This window comes from Solanum stenotomum, chromosome 11, assembly GCF_019186545.1.
Source record: "Solanum stenotomum isolate F172 chromosome 11, ASM1918654v1, whole genome shotgun sequence".
In the NCBI taxonomy this organism is placed as follows: domain Eukaryota; kingdom Viridiplantae; phylum Streptophyta; class Magnoliopsida; order Solanales; family Solanaceae; genus Solanum; species Solanum stenotomum.
This window is the reverse complement of record NC_064292.1, coordinates 18104464-18120031: the sequence shown is the minus strand read 5'-3', so window position 1 is coordinate 18120031 and position 15568 is coordinate 18104464. Positions and strand designations below refer to the sequence as shown.

At 33.7% G+C, this 15568-nt stretch overlaps 1 protein-coding gene across 1 annotated transcript; it reads right to left on the bottom strand.

Moving 5' to 3' along the window:
• Nucleotides 1-11800: 11800 nt before the first annotated feature.
• On the bottom strand, nt 11801-13775 carry LOC125845002 (late embryogenesis abundant protein ECP63-like). The gene is made up of 3 exons (XM_049524374.1): nt 13029-13775; nt 12331-12455; nt 11801-12113 (listed from the first exon to the last, which is right to left on the bottom strand). Exons 1-3 carry the CDS (start codon nt 13773-13775, stop codon nt 11894-11896), a joined length of 1092 nt encoding a protein of 363 aa, XP_049380331.1. The 3' UTR covers nt 11801-11893.
• Nucleotides 13776-15568: the final 1793 nt, after the last annotated feature.

Below are 15568 nucleotides of genomic sequence, written 5' to 3'. Positions count from 1 at the left end.
TATACTAATAAAAAACTAAAGGTCTTCCACAAATAACTAGATACATGTATCATAATTAATTAGATACATGTATTACAAACTCCTAAAAGACTTCTTGAAAAACTAAAAGACAATATTGAAAGACTAAGAATAAAGGTGTGAATGCATTAATTCCAACATTTTTAAAGTTAGCAGTGTTCCTTCTCCAACAAAACACAGTTTAAGATTGGATTAGGCTTTCATGTCACTGCTCGCCAACATTAACGTTATGTAAGTTTCTACCTAATTACTTTTTGCTCATGTTTATGTACTTCATATGTTCACTCACCTATATTACAATCGATAAAGATTGGGTCAAAGAACTTCCTTTGTAATATGGATGTTATTGATGTGTGTGACTTCTTGCCTTATTATGGTTTCGACATATCTTTGAGAAGATCTTATGTTTCCTGTAGCATGAAAATCCCGTGCATCTGCCAGTTCTCTTGACATATTAGAAGCTAAGCTTGGAATTTCTATCAAGGGTAATATTTGGTTATATGCCTTGAGGATATGAGGTTAAAGCCTTTCTTTCTCTAGTTTACTTTATACTAGTTGTTTCCAATTATTATGATTTTTCTTCCTGCAAACATTTGCAGTTCAGAACTGCTTGAGATGATGGTCTCCGGGAGACATCATATTAATGTCTGATTGGTAAGCTTCAAGACTACAAGTTAAGAGAACCCCATTACATGGAAATTTCCTACATAAAAGATGGTGTGGTTTCCTGGGATGGTGGAATGATGAGGAAATAGAGTTGTATCTATATAGATCTATTGAATCTGACCTAAACAAAAGACTTCATTTTTATAGAACATACTTTTTGAAGAAACATAAAGTAGTATGCTATACAAAATCAAGAGCTATTGCCGTCCAAGTAAATGTATAATCATGGTGCATATGTTACAAAGAAAAGGAAGAAGAACTTCAAGTCTACAAGGTGTAAAAAGAAGGAACACACAACTATAAATTGCTACAGAAAGCTGAATGTGAAGAAGAGGACTGAAGTTGCTTACGTTCTATTTGATTCTATAGATGTTTCATTATATATGATCTATTTATAGATAAAGTGTGAGAATTACAACCACATAATAAGAAAAATATCTCACACCAAATTATGTACATATGTGGCTCACTAACCACCACTCATTTTAAATCTATCTAGGAGTTTCTAGAAAAATCTTAATTTTCTAACATATCTACTACAAAATATCTCAAATCTAGGAGTTTCTAGACAAATCTTAATTTTCTAACACTCCTCCTTAAGATTTTTCATTGAAACTCCTTCCAACAACCTTTGAAACTCAAACTTCTTAGTGGAAAGAGCCTTGGTCAGAATATCAACATGTTGATCTTCACTGATGCAATTCACCAACTTAACTTCACCATTCTTCTCAGCATCTCCTAAAGCATGAAACCTTATGTTGATATGCTTTGTTCTTCCATGTTGCACCGGATTTTCAGCCATTGCAATGGCTGATGTCATGCCCCGAGGCTACCCCCTAGACGTAAACACGGGACTTAGGATTACGAGTGACCCCAAGCTAACCCTGAGCTAGCATATCATAAGTATACTAGATAAAATGAAGTAAGAATTTCTATGTGGAAGCCTAAATCATGAATTAAACTAAAATTATGGGGAATACCCAATATTGTCCGAATATATAAACTATGAGTTTGATAACAACTAAAAGATCAAACTCCAAGAAAAACTGAATCTAACTATGTCTGAAATAAGTCTCCAACAGACTAGAGATGTTGGGACATGCCCTAAGTTAACTCTAACAAAATTGAAACTAAAAAGACTGAAAATGAAAGAAAACATGGCTATCATCCTTGAAGAATGAGGACTCAGCACTGATACTGCTTAACTGGAGATTGGGAACTCATCTATGCATGATCTGAATGCTGAGGACTTGAACCTATATCATGAGAATATGTAGCGTAGAGTATGCATCAGTACTTGAAAGGTACTGAGCATGCATGATAGGATAAAGCTGAACAACATATACATAACTGAAATAAAGCATGCTGAGTAATGATATAAGATGAACATGATGAATATACTGAACATACTAAACATGAACTTAACAGAATGCAATGACCAAGTACATAACATGTTGAAACTGAATACTGAGATATAACTGGTAACTTGGTCAATGCACTAGAATCTGACTGTGGGAGCTACTAATAATCAACATAAAGCCACATGAGCTAAACGTGGAGTCCGATGTTTACGCCCCATCGAGAGGATCCAATATACCTTGCCAAAGGTATAAAGGCATGACTGGAGTGATCACTACATATGATGCCCACAGAGGGGACTTAACCTATGGGGGCACGTAGTTCTGGGACTATGAGGGTGACTGACCCCACTCGATATTAAGTCTACTCCCCACTAGAATGTATAAAATACAACGTAACTGAAATAAATTGGATAGCTCGAGATTCTGACATGCTAACTGAAAATGCAACATTAGGTACTGATAATGAAACATTTGTAAACTAATGCATTTATATTTGTATAAACTGACCTAGCAAGTGTAATTCATGAACTAAATGAATCTACAGAACTAGGGTTTTGAATTTCATGCAAGAATTATGCAGCATAGTTACGAAAACATCATATTCTGATTTGGATTAATCTAACAGCTAATTCACTGCAATCATCTGAAGTTTTAGAAGCCTTAAGTCTAAGCATAATAAAGGGAGTCAAGAATCTGACTGAATTCGAGAAACCTAGTAGATGGAAGGAATCCACGAGTGAAATCCCCCATACCTAGTGATGAATTCCACGAAGAAATCTTTCAATTTCGGGGCTGGAACTGAGGGAAACTTGTTGCATTCGTGGAGAGGGTTTGGTCGACTATTTCTTCTCATTTTCCTTGGTTTGATCGATTTTTGGGAGAATGAATTGGTTTGGGTAAGTTCTGATTAAGTTACTAAGCTAAAAATGACGTAGTTTAGGTGTCCAATGCATAGGAAAAAGACCAAAATGAGCCTGACTTAAAAGCCGTCGGGGCCAATCGATAAGACTGACCGACGGATTATGAATGGACCTACGTTCCGTCCTGGTCAACCTCCGTTCGACTTCAGGGGATGGCTTCTGAGGGGTCTGAACAACGGACCTGGACCACAGACCGTGGTCTGACCTATGGTCCATAGGTCCTGGCGTAGGTCCAAACTTAGCTGTTTTTTTTTGGGTTTTCTGGGGCGGGGCTGCAGGTGGCCAAGCACAGAACCCACCTATAGTCCGTAGCCTGCAACTTCTGGAATTCTGAATTTTTGTTTTCTAGAACATGGGTTGTTAGAGCTGATTTATTGTCCACATAGATCACTGTTGGTTCTTTTGGCAACATATTCAATTCCAATAAGATCTTTCTTAACCAAATTGCTTGATTTATAGCATACCTGGACCACAAACCTTGGTCTGACCTACAGTTTGTAGGTCCTGGAGTAGGTCCAGACTTAACTGGATTTTTTGGGTTTTCTGGGGTGGGGCTGTAGGTGGCCAACCACGGACCCCACCTACGGTTCGTGGGTCAACCTACGGTCCGTTGGTGGCACCTGCAACTTCTGGAATTATGCATTTTTGGTTTTCTAGAACATGGGGTGTTACAGCTGATTTATTGTCCACATAGTCACTGTTGGTTCTTTTGGCAACATATTCAATTCCAATAAGATCTTTCTTAACCAAATTGCTTGATTTGTAGCAGATGTAGCAGCCACATACTCAGTTTCTGCTGAAGATTGAGCTACAATATCTTGCTTCTCTTTGCTCCAAGAAAAAATGCCTGAATCAAATGAAAAACAGTAACTAGCAAGAGGTGCTTTTGTAATCACTCAAACATCCACCCCAATCAGTATCTGAATTGTAATACCCTGCTATTTGAAAGAGCTAGAATTAGAAAGAACCATTATTGGAAAGAATGAAAATCTGGAATTTGACAAAGTTATGTTAAGTATGAGTTTTAGGTCAACTTCAAACGATCATAACTTTCCGTACATATTGAGTTAGGTGGGCTATAAGATATCAAATATAAGGTCTTGGAATCCTCTTTCCAACACCATCGAGTTTGCTAATTTTCGAGCTCGTATGAGAGAGATATGCCTGTTTGAAGTTGGGTTGTCTGTTTAAGGAAAGTTACCCATATTTAAGAGGGGTATTTCGATCTTTTCCTCACTCAATTAAGTTATTTTGTTTTTATTAATTAATTAGGGGTCTAAACTGAATTTGTTCAGTTTACGCACTCAAAATTCACGCTAGGGTTTTAGAGAAAAGAACTCAAGAGGAGAAAGGAGGAGAAAAAGTCAAGATTTCATCAAGTTCTTGAAGGTTTTGTTGTGGATTATTCCAAGGGTTGATCCCTAAGAGGTATGTGTGTTCACATAGCGTTGGTTTCGTTCACCCATATGCCAAATATTTTTATTTCAGCGTGAATTCGTCCTAAATAGTTGAAAGTTTGATGTCCTTGATGTCTGTTCTTGAATTTGCTTTCGTTCTCTTGAGTAAGGGTGAGATTGATGAGTTTCTTAAGATAATTGTGTCGATTATTAGAGTTCTTTTTTGAATAGATTCTTGTGTACATGTTTTGGGTATTTGAATATAAAGAGAAATTGAGAAAAAGAATTGAATTTAATCGAATTAAGATCAGAAAACGAGTTGAAAAATTCATCGGGAATGCCTGGGGAGGGGCTGGCACGACGCGCCCCAGATGCGCCAGAGAGGCTGGGGCGGCACGTCAACAGTGCGCCAGAATCTAGTCTCTAAACTTAGGGGATGGCGCCCCACGCCAGCAGTGTGCCAGGGACATCTGTCCCTACCCATTTTTCGTCGTTTAGCTCGTCTAAGTCCTTGTAATGTGTACTAACACTTCCTATCGATTCTAACTACACTAAATGACTTCTAAACATCTAGAAATCATCCATAAACATGAATCAGAACCTTGAGTCCATAAATTGAAATTCAACTAAAGTTAAGAGCAACGTCTAGAGAGTTCTTAGAGTCTTTTCAAGAAGTCTTTTACAAATGCTTTAAACTTGTTTTAAGACTTGAGCTTTGAGTTGAGTAAGAGTAAAAAGTGAAGTTCAATTTCTTCATAAGAGTATATGGGAACTAAGTATTCTCAAAGACTAAATGTTTTCACATTTAAGAAAGAGAGGAAACACCGATTTCAAAGAGATCCATTGAGCTAGTTTTTGAGTAATTATCTCAAACCACAGAAAGAGTTATGTTTTTAAACATATGATCTAGTTACATTTTGGGAGTAGTATTGAGCACCGATTTGGGAATAAATTGAGTTCAGATAATTCAAGGTCTCAATAAATCGTGTAGCAACATGAGTTTTAAAGGGTCATACTTTTTAGATGGTTTATTAGTGCTTTTTAGCATAGACTAGTGGATCCACTTAGTAGTTAGGTTCTATACCCCCGACAAGGTATAGGACGGCCCTGGCAGCGTGAGGCAAGACGATGTTTCATAACATAGCTCATAGTGATGGTTGTCGGTTAGAGAAACTCCCACAGAGATATTTTGTATTCTTATATACATAGAGTTATTTGTATTTCCATATACAAACTGAGTTATTATTGTGTTTTTCAATACACAGAGTTGTTAACCACATATTTTAAAAGTTTTTCTTTATATTGCATTTATATTACTATGAGTTGAGTTGAGTTGAGACCAGGTAAGTTCTTTCAATTTCCTTTCAATATTATGTCTTGTTTTATAATTCCCCTCACATGCGCTCGTACATTCAATGTATTGATGCCATTTGGCCTACATCTTTTATGATGCAGATACAAGTAACCAGGATCAGCATCCAGCGCTTTGTTGATCCAGTTGAGCTTCAGAGTTGTTGGTGAGCCTCCTTCCTTCCAGAGGATCCCTTTTATTGCTTATTCATTTTAGTTTATGAGGTTTTCGTGGGTTTTGTCCCGATGTTCATCTTAGTTATTAGAGGCTTCATAGACAGTTAGTTATTGTTAGTTCATGAGTCTTTTCCATTTTCAGTATTGATGTTGAGACTTGAGTTGCCATTTTGGCTAGTGAATGTTTCTTTTTACATTCTAATTTTATTTCATGAATTTATCTCTTGAGTTGTCTTAAATGTTGAGTAAAGTCTTCCGCTGAGTAGTAAGTCAGGTCAAGAATTCGCTTGGGGCCAGCAATGATTGTCGAATTTCAGTCCCGCCCAGGGTGTAGGCTCGAGGCGTGACATGAATAGCCAATAAGAGCTCCATTCTCCACACTTCTATACCAAATTCCATAATTAATCGTCCCTACTTGTAAATTTTTTCATACCAACAACACCCTTACTGGTAAATTTTAATAGAACAAGATTGTATCACTTCCAAAATTTATTTGTTTCAACCACAAAAATGTTAAAGTCACATTACAAAACAATGATAGATGAAAAATTTATGATCCTCATACCAGTTTTATGCCTTCACTGGATAGTTAAAAATTCTTAAAGTGCGTGTCTTGTTAGTTTCTCTCTTGTTTCAACTGAAAAAAGCCTTGAATTTTTTCTCTAATTACAATTTTCTAATTTTTAATACTCAATTTTTTTGTAATAGCAGATAAATTAAACTAAGAAACTTCCTTGTTTATCTTTTTAATACTTATGGTTGAAATTATATAATATTTCAATACTTTAAAAACTTGGTGTGTGATAGAGCTTTCTTGTCTATTTAGGCTATGGAAGTTCACGTTGAAGAGGAAACACTTGTGGGCATCCTCAGTAGGTTACATGTGCGGTCTCTTCTTCGATTCAAATGTGTTTCAAAATTTTGGGTGCACTGATTGATGAGCTGTATTTTAAGATGCATAATCTCACTCATGTCAAGGACAAAAGTTTATGTCATGACCCAAAATGAGTCATGAGTGGCACCCACACTTAACCTTCTAGGTGGGCGAACCAATGAAACAAACCACAACTTATATTAATTATTCAATTTATGAAACAACCATAATGTGGAAGCTCAAATCTTATAAATGTAAGAAACACAAATCAACTAAATTTCATTAAATATCATTTCCCAAAACTTGAAAGTCATCACATCAAGGACATCTAAACCCCAAGTACTAAGTATAAGAGTATCAACACCAAAATAAATAAAGTAGTTTGTGCTAAAAAACCTAAGGACATCATGCCACTACCGAGAGAATCCAACACGAGCTAGAATGAATAGCTCACCCTAGAACCTGATGATGTATTGGAGACTAGCTAGAGTTGAGGGTAAGTCGAATTCGCTGGTACACTCATTGCACTCCACAAAAGGAAAATAAAAAAAATAAGTAGGGATCAATCTAGGGCAACATGTACTGAGTAGATATCATCGACCAACTCAAAATAAAAATCAATATGCATAAAGTAATAACATGAAACCAAATATAGTAATTAGTAGATGACAAACAACAAACAACATGAACAAATTATAATAGTAATGAAGCAAGTACGTAATCAGTCACAATATCAAGAACACACATGAGGACTTATGTCTCCATGCCATGCTCTTAAGAGATATGGGTTCTTTGAGATTGAGTACATTAAGTTAAATTTAATATGTTTTCCTTTAATGTTACAGTGTCAAAACGTGACATCAGATCCAATAATATCATGTTGAAACATGACATCCAATCATATAATATCGTGCCGGCTCGTGCCATCCGATCGAAATATATCATGTTGCCTCATGGCACCCGGTCCATAATATAGTTAATTCATCATTCTTTATCATCTCTTTCCACTTACTTAACAATATTTCATTAAGCCTTCTTCATTCAAGGCATCACTTTAATAGAACAAGTTTAAGATTATAAATTTCGTGGTCTTGGGATTCCAGACCNCGAAATATATCATGTCGCCTCATGGCCCCCGGTCCAATAATATAGTTAATTTGTCATTCTTTATCATCTCTTTCCACTTACTTAGCAATATTTCATTAAGCCTTCTTCATTCAAGGCATCACTTTAATAGAACAAGTCTAAGATTATGAATTTCGCGGTCTTGGGATTACAAACCACAACAACACATTAATCCTCGAAACCACAACAATTAATTAAGTACATAAAAAATTTCACAGATTACTCAATGACTATCAATCACTATTGAGAGTTTTTATATCACATAGAATAAATTATAACTTGCCTCCACCGAAGAACGAAGTCAAACAAGCTAATTCTCCAATGCTTCTTTTTTCCTCAATGCCTCCAAACGTTTTCGATCTATCAAGAATACAATCATATATATATATATATATAAATAGAACCCTAGGCCTGCCTACGTGGCGCAACCACAAACTAGAATTCCCTTTTAGTTTATTTATTTCCCATACTAGCCTTCCCTTTTCATGAAAAGTTGTGACTTTTAGTAAGAGTTGCGACTTTTATATCGAAAGTTGTAACTTTTATGAAAAATTGTGACTTTTATGAAGTGTTGCGACTTTTATATCAAAAGCTGTAACTTTTATGAAAAGTTGTGACTTTTATGAAGAGTTGCGACTTTTATGAAAAATTGTGACTTTTATGAAAGGTTGTGACCTTTCCAAAGGGTTGTAACTTTTCTAAAGAGTTGTGAAATTTCCGATAAGGCACAATAAACATTTGTTCACACTACCCTTTGTTGTCTATAAATAGAGGGATTTCTTGCCACAATTATTTGTAGGTGGTTTTTTGTTGTAGGTCAGGTAGTCGAATTCAAATACATTAATTAAGCTTCTTATGAAGTTTGTTTCATTCCTCAAAGTTTTCATCCTCCTATTTCATGGAGTTTAGTGATTCATGTAATTATGACAATTTCTTTTCTTTTTTATTTTGGTGACTTTTTTTTAACTCTGTTAAAAATTTCAGCAAAGATGATTCAAAATTGATCTTCTCTTTTATCCCTTTCTATAGTTTTCTTGGTATAAACAAAATATTAATTTTGATTGCAATGCGACATTACTACTCTTGCACCTCTCATTCCACAACTCATAACGTTGAAATGGTTGAATTCATTACATTTGGTTATTTAGTAAACAAAACTTTTATTTCTGCCACTATTATTTTTAGATTATTTTTGCTATAGAATTCAAATACATTAATTAAACTTCTTATGAAGTGTGTTTTATTCCTCAAAGTTTTCTTTCTCATATTTCATGAAGCTTAATATTTGACTGTAAGTCATAGTGATTCATGTATCTATTGCAATTTCTATTTGCTATTTTGGTGACTTTTTATGAACTTTGTTAAAAATTCGAGTGAGGATGATTGAAAATTTATCTTCTCTTTTGTCCCTTTCTATAGGTTTTTTCATATATTATTTGGGAAAATTTCTTGTGGATTGTTCTATATTTGATAGCACACAACAACAAATATGTGATAATTAACTAATACAGAACCAATGATGAAATTTATTAAAAGAACCAAACAAATTGCTCTCTTGCTTGCCACAATTAATATATTATTTTGATTGTTTTTTATTAGGTACAAACAATTTGTATGTCATTGCACTCTTTCCTAGAACATTAGTATAGGCACATTTAGGCCACTTCTTTTGTCACAAGTTAAGTAATTTGTCATGTTTCTTCGTCTCTTGTTTTTGGGCATAATAAGAGATCAAGTTTTCTTGAAACAAACAAATGTCCAGAATACACTATAACAAAAATAATTTTTATCGGTAATAATATGCACATTAACGAAGAGTGCTAGAGCCTTTATCGACATTAATTAAATTCAATGTTGCTATAAAGTTTAGGGACGTTTATAGAGAGTACTAATTGCCTCGGAAAATACATATTTAGTGACAATTAAGCAATTAATTGCAGTTAAAGATCATTTTTACTGTACTGATAACTCTTTATTTTGATAAACTTTTTTGTGTTTTTAATAAAGAAGTAAGAACTCTTTCTTTTGGATTATTTCAGTTAAATTTGTGAACTGTAAACTTCGATACAGCCCGATAGACTATCTTTTTGAAAAATATGTTAAGCAATATGTCTTTTTCTTCTTGATTGCTAGGAAAGTAAGGTTGTCTTTATTATTATTAGTGGATATTTGTGAGTTCAAGTGCTCACAAAATTATGCTGTGAGATTTTAATATGTTATGTGTCAAAATTTTGGTTTAGAATATCCAGTTGTGTACAGTTTCATTCAGACTATAAATAAGTTGGGGCTGGTGATAAGAAACCTAAGCAATAGTAATGACTATCTGAGACAATGAGGAAAAAAATTTATGATACTAACAATTTAGGTGTCATTTTTAACATATACATTATGCGTCATACTATAATAAAAACAAATTGATGGAGGTTCATAAAAAAGGAGCTGAAGGTCTTCCATTTGAGTTTAGTTAATTTTGTTCTTGTATGGACGTGATGTTCCACTTTACTTAGGAGTGTTGTTCTTCGAGGATTTTTGGTCGTATTCTCAGCCTAGCTAAAGCGAGGCAGCACTATTCATGTCTCTTCCTTAACGTCTAATGTTGTTCTTTATAACTTTTTTGAATTTAGCAAATTTCATTACTTCTGACCAACAATTTCTATTGAGATTTTCTTAGACTTCTTTTTTATACTTAAAATCTCTGTATGACTCATAATTTTCTGTAACAAAAACAAAAATTAAAAAATATAGCATTTAAGATTTCAGAGGAACGCTTTACCTTAACATAAAATGTTCTTGACAATGTAGTGTATGTATCGAAAATATGAATATTATCGAAAGATCGTATGTAAGCTTAATAAAATAGTTCAATCCCGTGCGAAGCACGAATAATTTACTTAGTATATATTTAAGAAAATGAGTTTGTAGACACCCATATTACTATATATCTAACCTTAACTCAATAACCCACTCAAATTTGTAATCAATTTTCAAATCATGAGGTCAATTAATATGTCAAATCTCCTATTTCTTAAAATTTCAATCCTAGAGTAAGTCTTAATTCCTCCAATTAATATAACTTTAATGAAATTCATAAAATACAATACACTTAATATTTAATTAAATATCTCAATTTATCAAAACATAACTTATAATGTGATAATATAAGAAACATCCAAATCCAGTAAATTATACGACCATTGTACTTAACCCTCAATAAAGCATAATACAATTAACTGTGAAACCAGCCTCCAAGACCTTAACTTTCCCACCAATCTATTCTATTTACTCCCTCTATTCCTTATTACTTGTTCACATTTCTTGTTTTAATTGTCCCTAATTATTTGTTCATTTTGACGAATCAACAAAGAACTTTTTTTTTTACCTATTATACACTCAATTAATTACTTTGAAAAAGATAGAATTTCTTCAAAATTTTAATGTTCTTCAAAATATTAATGTTTTAATTCATCCACTTTATAATTAATAAAGATAAAATGATAAACTTACTATGTCAATTATTATTTTCTTAATATGTGTGTCAATTCAAAAGTGGACACGTAATTAGAGACAGGGGAGTACTATATAATTTCTAATGATTGAAATAACTAAGTAGCACTAACTTTAGTAGTATGTAAATTAACCATTACCATAACAATGATCATAGTTGTACTTCAATTCCTACCATTATTGCATAGTCATTGTTCATATTAAGGTTGCAATATTACATAAAGAAACCAAAAAAAAGGCTTACATAGAAATTGATACTTTTCAACCCAAAACCATCACTTCGCTTCTTTTCCTTTAAATAAGAGAAAATACTTAATAAAGACTCACTATTTAGGAATCAGTAAATATACATAAAAAGTTAAGCTTTGTAAGATCTTTACCTGAAAATATCACGTTTATGCTTTCATAGCCGTACGGTAAGTCTTTATTGTTATTGTTCTAAGTACAAGAGATAAACGAACAAGTCGACATTAATTACATTCTGCAAGCTAAAATCTCTGTCTATGAAGTTGTGTCATCCTTTGCTGTTGTGAAAACGAAACCTGATCGAGCAACAGGACTCCTCTCATCAACATCCGTCCTCATACCCCTCTTCGGTCCACCCAGCTCACGTGCTGCACGCGTCTCCTCTACTATGTCACTTGGCATTGTTAACTTCTCCTTGATGGAACCTGTTAGATTCCCCATTGCACTATAGATATTCTTTTTTGCTGCGCTTCCCCTGTTCAACATCCGAAACAAAATAGTGACTTAGTAGTATGATTTCAACACAAATGATTAGAGCTGGCAGGGATTCAACAAGTCCAGCTAAATCCATTATTGTTGTGGCTCAAACCATGGGTGTATACATAGCAATCCAAAACTCGGTTTAACACCCAATGTCATTATATCGTTGCATAAACATTAATATTAACCAAACATAAGGAAAATAGTGTCACCTAGCAGCTGCTGTTTCTCTATCTGCCTCAGCTCTCTGTCGAGCCTCATCCTGGATTCCTTCTTCGCTGAGCTTAAGTTCTTGCATCATTTTCCTTGCATTGTCCTCTGTTTCTTCATATAGTTCCTGCACAGTAGAAAGATTGTTTCATGTACTAAAGCTGGTCATACTGCATTATTTTCTTCAAATTTCTAGAGATGAAAACATATTCCTCCCTCTGCAGCAACGCAAATGGTCGATGCACATAGAAAGCAAGGAGACTTGTGCATTATCAACTACAGATTTGGAAATATAAGGAGCTCCATCATTTCCAAGTCTCACGTGTGTTACACGGTGCAAATAAACTACTTCCTCTGTCCCAATTTATGTGACTTACTTTCTTTTTTAGTTAGTCCCAAAACAGATTACACATTTTTATATTAAGTAAAAATTTAACTATAAAATATCTATTTTATCATTAATAAAATGATTTACAGTCACACAAATTTCTATTATTTATTTTGGACTAGAAGTTTTAAAAGTCTTCCTTTCATTCTTAAACTCCGTGCCGAGTCAAACTACATTACATAATATGAGACGCGGGAGTACTTTGTCATCACTTAAGCGGTGTGGTTCCAAATTCAAATTCTAAAAGAGTTTAGAACTAACATGAAAGCTAACGGAGAATAAACCACGAAGCAGAAACCACTAAGATCTCACCTTTGGTTCCTCATTTCTCAGTGCTGCATCAGCGGCATCTTCTTTTGTCCCTGTGAAGAAACCAACAGCTCTTCTTGCAGCATCAGCAGCTGAATCTTTTAGCTCAGAGATCTTACCAAAGGTAGTATCCTTCCCCTCTTCAGCCTTCTCTGCTATATCGACTGCTTTCTCCATCATTGTGTGTTCCATTTGCTTTGCTTTATGATCAACTACTGAATCCTTGTACTCTCCTGCCTTTTCTGCACCATAATCCTTCAAGTCATTGGCTTTTTTCATGGTAGCTTCTTTCGTCTCCTCACCTTTATTTCTAAGTTTAGTCGACTGTCCTATTAGCGAATCCTTTGCATAGTCTTTGTATTCAGTTGCTTTTTTTTCCATTGTGGAATTTTCGGCTTGTTTTTCCTTTTCTGCAGCAGAATCCTCTCCCAATTTTTGTCCAGCCTCACTAGCTTTTTGATCCGTAGTCTCGGAAGCTCCATGAATCTTGTGTGCTGCGACATCCTCACTTTCTCTTAATGTCGTCTCGGATGTGTCATGAGCCTTCCCAGTGATAGTCTCTTTAACAGACTTAAATATATTTCCGATTACTCCACTACTTCTCTGATCATGCCCTTGATCAAATGGAGTTTCTTCGTGCATCATGCTACCTTTCTCATTCGTGCCCTTATTTAAATCATGAAGTTCATCGGCTGCTTTCCGTGCAGCTGCTTCAGCTCTTTCTTTCTTATCTTCTTGTCTCGAAGCCATGTTTTTCTACTCTGCACAACTCAAAAACAATCACATTCGAATATCACCTAAATTTTCTGAGACTTGTAAAAATAATAATTCATATGTTTGATTCACAAGTTCATTTCTGATGTATTTGACATCTCCAAAGCTTAAAAAATGCGAAAGTTGGAAATTTTACTTCTTTTTTCGTTATTGGCATCTGAATTAAATAATTTATACATATTAAACAAATTTCTTACGCCAAATACAAAATTTGAATTAGAGCTATTGGTTAAGCCTAACCCATAGCACAGACCCTAGCATCGCCCCTATGCGTACACCCAGGAGTCGATATAATTTTTTTTAAAGATGCAATTAGTAATGACATTATATTTTAATAGTCTGACGCTAAAACCGATAGTGACATTGAATTTGATGTCCCAATAACTAATGTCGCTAAATACTTTAGCACTATTTGTTAATGTACATATTTATTGCCGCTAAAAACTAAAATTATTTTTGTTCTAATCATATCAACCCAATTTTAAAATGAAATTTAAGAAAGTCAAAATAAACTCAATTAATAAAGTAAGGGACTTATTAACCAACTCATGACTATATGGAGTGATTTTGACTCACACCTAAATGATCATCGTAGTATTACATTTGTGCCTATACACAAAGCAAATGTTGTTCAAAGATAATGAATTGATAGATTTTCACAAAGACTCATATTCTTTTTATTATACATGGTTTAAAATGAGTCGTGTTCTTTTTATTTTAAGGATATTTAAAATGGTCTAAAATTAACTCAATTCAAGTTCAAGGCATCATTTCATCCCTTTAATTTGAATTTGCATGATCACTTTCATGTAAAGACTAAAATACACGAGCAAGGAAAAGAACATCATACATACCTACTAAAAATTGATGAACTGAATTGCCTCCTATATTCTTCTTTATGGAAAAAAAAAAATGGAAATGGGGATTTTGTTCACATTCATTTCGGTGACTCATTCTTCCACTCTTCCAAATTCTCCACAGTTGTCCTATACGTGTCACCCATAGAGGGCATCAATTTATTTATTTGTAATAAATTACAACTCTCTTATTTTTTTTCGAAAGAAAAAAAAAGATCTCAAATATTTTAACTTTGATCGAAATTGATGTTACAATATCAAATTTTATGGAGGACATTTTATCCATGCACTATTTAATAGTGTATTTTAAAGGAATATATGTGTCCACGTGTATACGTTATTATTTATAATGATGCAATATTTATGATGTCCATGTGGATACTTCTATACCTTTAAAATACACTATTAAATAGTGCAGGGGAATAAAAAGTCATTTTCAAAGTTCGATATTTTTACAACAATTTCGATTAAAATTCGGATATATTTTAGATCTTTTTCTCAAAAACAACCATCTTTAAAAAAAAAAAAAGTTTATGAAAAGGTATTATTTATGTTTAATATGCATGAAAGTCTTTAATAATAGTGAGTTAATTTTTTTTGTTTTTTATAATAGATAAAATTATTATTTAGTATTTTTCTCCAATTATCACATATAAAATAGACTAATTATATTCTAGATTTTGTGGCTTCTTCCCATGCTGGAGTGTTTTTTCCCTTGACTACATCATAATTGTTTGGCGATGTGCGTATGTTTTTTTTCTTTCAAAAGTGGGCGTTTTCTATTATTAGAAGTAGCTTATAAACTTTATTAGAATATAGTTGAAAACAAATTAATTAAAATCCTTGAAGAAAAGGTGAGCTTGGTTATCTTACTTGACACTAAAATAAAAAATAAATTTTATTAGTATGTTT

Bases quoted from the DNA above. Each gene is read 5' to 3' on its own strand.
- LOC125845002 (XM_049524374.1), bottom strand. From the start codon at position 13,775: ATGGCTTCGAGACAAGAAGATAAGAAAGAAAGAGCTGAAGCAGCTGCA. The intron at 12,456-13,028 runs GTGAGATCTTAG...TCTACTGTGCAG, and splicing joins TGAGAAATGAGGAACCAAAG to GAACTATATGAAGAAACAGA. The intron at 12,114-12,330 runs GTGACACTATTT...GATGTTGAACAG, and splicing joins AGAGAAACAGCAGCTGCTAG to GGGAAGCGCAGCAAAAAAGA.